Consider the following 5,287-nt stretch of genomic DNA (forward strand, 5'->3'; position numbering starts at 1 on the left):
CTGCCTTCAAGCTGTGTTGTGAATCAAATCAATGTCATGTTTTGAGTTGATGCTGCTGCTGCAGAGCTAATGTCTGGTCGTTTGCTTCAGAGCCCGGCTGCAGCTCTTCAGGACACAGAAGATGGGCTGGGGCGTGAGGGCCATGCAGGACGTCCCTCAGGGAACGTTCATCTGCGAGTGAGAAGAGACGCTCATAAGAGAAACCACTGAATTCACTGTTACTGCACGAAATCCTGAGCAGGAGCTGCACTCTGAGCTGCTCCCCTCTGATGCCTCCACAGGTACGTCGGCGAGATCATCACCGACGCAGAGGCTGACAAACGGGAGAACGACTCCTTCCTCTTCACGCTCGACAATAAGGTTTCTGAAACGGTTTACGTGGGTTTAAAAAGTGTGCGAGGTGACGGTGCAAGAACAATTTGTAAAGAGTGGAGGAATTATGTTGAGATTCAGTTTAACTTAGCCGGAGACTCAGTTTCATTTATCCTGTTGTAGCTTTACATCTCTAACCATGGTGGTATTCTCTTGGGCCAGAAACTTGACTCGCATGTCTCTACTGTAGATGTGCCTCCGGTGTGTGAACGTGTGTGAACGTGTGTGAACGTGTGTGAATGTGTGTGAACGTGTGTGAACGTGTGTGAACGTGTGTGAACGTGTGTGAACGTGTGTGAACGTCTGTGAACGTGTGTGAATGTGTGTGAATGTGTGTGAATGTGTGTGAATGTGTGTGAACGTGTGTGAACGTGTGTGAATGTGTGTGAACGTCTGTGAACGTCTGTGAACGTGTGTGAACGTGTGTGAACGTGTGTGAACGTGTGTGAACGTGTGTGAACGTGTGTGAACGTGTGTGAACGTGTGTGAATGTGTGATGCGTTCAGTGTCCTCTTCATCCAGTGAAGTGTGAGGGAACATCAAGGAGCTTTCTGTAGCAGTCGTTCTCCATCCTGATGGGTCTCAGGAGCTTCTATCAGTCAACTGAGCAGAATGTCTTCATAGTCTTTAACGTTTCAATCTGCAGTACACCTTTGAGCCACATGGTGGCGCCTGAATCTGAAACCAAATATTTGCCAGGAATATTTTCACAAAGAGGACTTTCCTTGGCGGAAGTGCAACATGAGACGTTAGTCGAGACAAACGACAAACGACAGTCAATAGTCAATGAAATGACATTTAGTATAAGATAAAGATGAAGTGCTCAGACAACAAGTAACGTTTAAGTGTATCTTAAAGTGAGTATTTAAATAAATGTGAGGTGTGAAGGGATGTGCAGGAGAGTGACGTAAGAGAAGAAACAGTCTTCAGGGTGAGGCAGTCGGTGTAATATGGTGCTGTGATCTCTAGAGGGGTAATAAGGTACTATGATCTCTCTAGTGGGGTAATAAGGTACTATGATCTCTCTAGTGGGGTAATAAGGTACTATGATCTCTCTCGTGGGGTAATAAGGTACTATGATCTCTCTAGAGGGGTAATATAGTACTGTTATGTCTCTAGTGGGGTAATAAGGTACTATGATCTCTCTAGTGGGGTAATAAGGTACTATGATCTCTCTAGTGGGGTAATAAGGTACTATGATCTCTCTAGTGGGGTAATAAGGTACTATGATCTCTCTAGTGGGGTAATAAGGTACTATGATCTCTCTAGTGGGGTAATAAGGTACTATGATCTCTCTCGTGGGGTAATAAGGTACTATGATCTCTCTAGTGGGGTAATAAGGTACTATGATCTCTCTAGAGGGGTAATATAGTACTGTTATGTCTCTAGTGGGGTAATAAGGTACTATGATCTCTCTAGTGGGGTAATAAGGTACTATGATCTCTCTAGTGGGGTAATAAGGTACTATGATCTCTCTAGTGGGGTAATAAGGTACTATGATCTCTCTAGTGGGGTAATAAGGTACTATGATCTCTCTAGTGGGGTAATAAGGTACTATGATCTCTCTCGTGGGGTAATAAGGTACTATGATCTCTCTAGTGGGGTAATAAGGTACTATGATCTCTCTAGAGGGGTAATATAGTACTGTTATGTCTCTAGTGGGGTAATAAGGTACTATGATCTCTCTAGTGGGGTAATAAGGTACTATGATCTCTCTCGTGGGGTAATAAGGTACTATGATCTCTCTAGTGGGGTAATAAGGTACTATGATCTCTCTAGTGGGGTAATATGGTACTATGATCTCTCTAGAGGGGTAATATAGTACTGTTATGTCTCTCGTGGGGTAATAAGGTACTATGATCTCTCTAGTGGGGTAATAAGGTACTATGATCTCTCTAGTGGGGTAATAAGGTACTATGATCTCTCTAGAGGGGTAATAAGGTACTATGATCTCTCTAGTGGGGTAATAAGGTACTATGATCTCTCTAGTGGGGTAATAAGGTACTATGATCTCTCTCGTGGGGTAATAAGGTACTATGATCTCTCTAGTGGGGTAATAAGGTACTATGATCTCTCTAGTGGGGTAATATGGTACTATGATCTCTCTAGAGGGGTAATATAGTACTGTTATGTCTCTCGTGGGGTAATAAGGTACTATGATCTCTCTAGTGGGGTAATAAGGTACTATGATCTCTCTAGTGGGGTAATAAGGTACTATGATCTCTCTAGAGGGGTAATAAGGTACTATGATCTCTCTAGTGGGGTAATAAGGTACTATGATCTCTCTAGTGGGGTAATAAGGTACTATGATCTCTCTAGTGGGGTAATAAGGTACTATGATCTCTCTAGTGGGGTAATATAGTACTATGATCTCTCTAGTGGGGTAATATGGTACTGTGATCTCTCTAGTGGGGTAATAAGGTACTATGATCTCTCTAGTGGGGTAATATAGTACTATGATCTCTCTAGTGGGGTAATATGGTACTATGATCTCTCTAGTGGGGTAATATAGTACTATGATCTCTCTAGAGGGGTAATATAGTACTATGGTCTCTCCAGTGGGGTAATAAGGTACTATTGTGTCTGTAGTGGGGTAATAAGGTACTATTGTGTCTGTAGTGGGGTAATAAGGTACTATTGTGTCTGTAGTGGGGTAATAAGGTACTATTGTGTCTGTAGTGGGGTAATAAGGTACTATTGTGTCTGTAGTGGGGTAATAAGGTACTATTGTGTCTGTAGTGGGGTAATAAGGTACTATTGTGTCTGTAGTGGGGTAATAAGGTACTATTGTGTCTGTAGTGGGGTAATAAGGTACTATAAACGTCTTAGCATATGATGGCTTGAACAGTAAGTTCAGGAGCTCAAAGTCTTGCTGAGCAAGCTTGGTGATAATTGTCATGTATCTTTGTTGGACCTCCAGATGAAGAAGAAGTGAATGTGAATCTTTTTGTTCATGATCTTTCTGCAGGTGGGAGACGTACATTGTATTGATGCGAGACTCTTTGGCAACATCGGCCGCTTCATCAACCACCTGTGCGAGCCCAACCTGCTGGCTGTGAGGGTGTTCACCATGCACCAGGACCTGCGCTTCCCCAGGATCGCCTTCTTCTCCAGCAGGCCCATCAAGGCTGGAGACCAGATAGGGTGAGCCGTGTGCAAAGTAGATCCTTTTGGGCTTCAGTAGAAAACATCAAGCAAATAGTTGCAAGATAATATGATGGACAGGTGCGTCTTCCTCTCCAGGTTTGACTACGGCGATCACTACTGGAGGGTGAAGAGCAAGTACTTCAGCTGCCAGTGTGGGTCTTTCAAGTGTTGCCAATCAGCAGGTAGCAGATAGAGACTCACTGACCTCCCTCTCTTGCTCGCGCTCTCTGGACTCTCATCCTGTGGCGTTGACCTCTCCAATGTAAAATATCCTGTCTTCTGAACCAGACGCCACGCAACAGTGATGCTTTGATGACGTGAACACCAATGCGATGTTCTTGAATTTAAAGTAACGTTCACAAGCCTTGAAGATGAAATGAAAGTGAAAATCCATCATCTCAGAGCACAGGATCGAACTTATTTATACACCTAATGAGGCCACAGAAATACTGTCAGAAAATCATATCTGCATTCATGGACTCTTCCAGATGTCACGTTTGTGGAGTAATGAAGTGTAGTGATGGTTTTTAATCTAATATCTTATATATTTGAACTCTCCTTTTACTACATGTCTAATTAGTAATTAAACACATGTTAAAGTCATCTGGTTTTTACTGATGTATGCATGAAGTTTAAATGTCGAGAGGAAACAGACTCAGCTTCATGATCCGTCCTGCTGCTGGGTGCTCAGCTCCTGCTCGGGGCCGCTGTACTGGTTCAGCCCAAAGCTGTTGAAGGGGCTTGAGTTCAGCCTGAAATAACTTCTGCATGGAGCTGATGGTGTGGTCAGAGACCCTGCCATCTTGAAATAAGTGGCAAACACATGCTGTCTGTGTATGCTGGAGCATCCTCATTCTTTTTATTGGAACTAAACCAGGAAAAACTGACCGAGACTGAAAATACACAGCAGTTTACTGTACGTCCACATCCATTTAGCCGTTATCTGAACCGCTGGAGTTCACCTGGACAAGTCTCCAGTCATCACATAGAGACAGAGACAGACGACATGCACACTCACGTTCACACCTACGGGACATTACAGTCCAGTTGACCTAAGCTGCAGGTCTTTGGACTGAGGGAGGAACCCGGAGAACCCGGAGAGAACCCACGCTGCCACGGGGAGAACATGCAGACTCTACAGAAGGACCTGCAGACCGGGATCTGAACCCCAGACCCTCCTGCTGTGAGGCGTCAGTGTGCCGCCCACATACGTTTAGCCATATAGTACAAATACATGTAACTATATTACTCTAATCTAGTCGGGACGAGACCAAAGCAAGAAAAACGTCCTCAGACCAAAAGCAGACTAAAGTATGTGGACAGCTGATAACTAATGGAACGATCATTTTGACACATTTCTGATTAGTCAAAATTACATTTTAGTTTTTTAATAAAGTACTTTTCTTCCCGTTTTTTAATAGTCATGTATTTTCAGCTGGTTTTATTGATATTAGTTTGATTTTAACCTTTGCAAAGTAAAAATATAATTCAAACATGTCAAACTGTTTAAGTTGTTAGCTACATTTCTATGTTAATTATAGTAAGCTTGAAGCATAAATTGGCTTATTTTCTTCAATAAATCCTTGAAAAGAACGTGAATGTCTTTATTTTACTTAGTTTCACAGGAAGTGAACATTACGCTTCATAATAAAATGGATTCCACTGGTGGTCGTGCTCTTATTTAGAAGGTTTTCCCGGAAGTGCTCTTCACCCCGCGTGACTTGACCGCGAGGCGGCTCGCTCTCCTCCCTGTTGCTGTGGCAACAGG

At 43.3% G+C, this 5,287-nt stretch overlaps 1 protein-coding gene across 1 annotated transcript in view; it reads left to right on the top strand.

The window, feature by feature from the left end:
* The window catches only part of ehmt1a (euchromatic histone-lysine N-methyltransferase 1a), a 24,597-nt gene extending 20,475 nt beyond the window's left edge, over nt 1–4,122 (top strand). Inside the window, exons 19-22 of the mRNA XM_068598864.1 lie at nt 91–177; nt 282–360; nt 3,341–3,516; nt 3,616–4,122. Of these exons, the coding sequence (XP_068454965.1) occupies nt 91–177; nt 282–360; nt 3,341–3,516; nt 3,616–3,712 (439 nt within the window). The 3' untranslated portion in view covers nt 3,713–4,122. The remainder of the gene's footprint in view (nt 1–90; nt 178–281; nt 361–3,340; nt 3,517–3,615) is intronic.
* The last annotated feature ends 1,165 nt before the right edge of the window (nt 4,123–5,287 follow it).

This window comes from Clinocottus analis, unplaced genomic scaffold, assembly GCF_023055335.1.
Source record: "Clinocottus analis isolate CAN_PGR_092001 unplaced genomic scaffold, fCliAna1.0.p SCAF_41, whole genome shotgun sequence".
Taxonomy (NCBI): Eukaryota; Metazoa; Chordata; class Actinopteri; order Perciformes; family Cottidae; genus Clinocottus; species Clinocottus analis.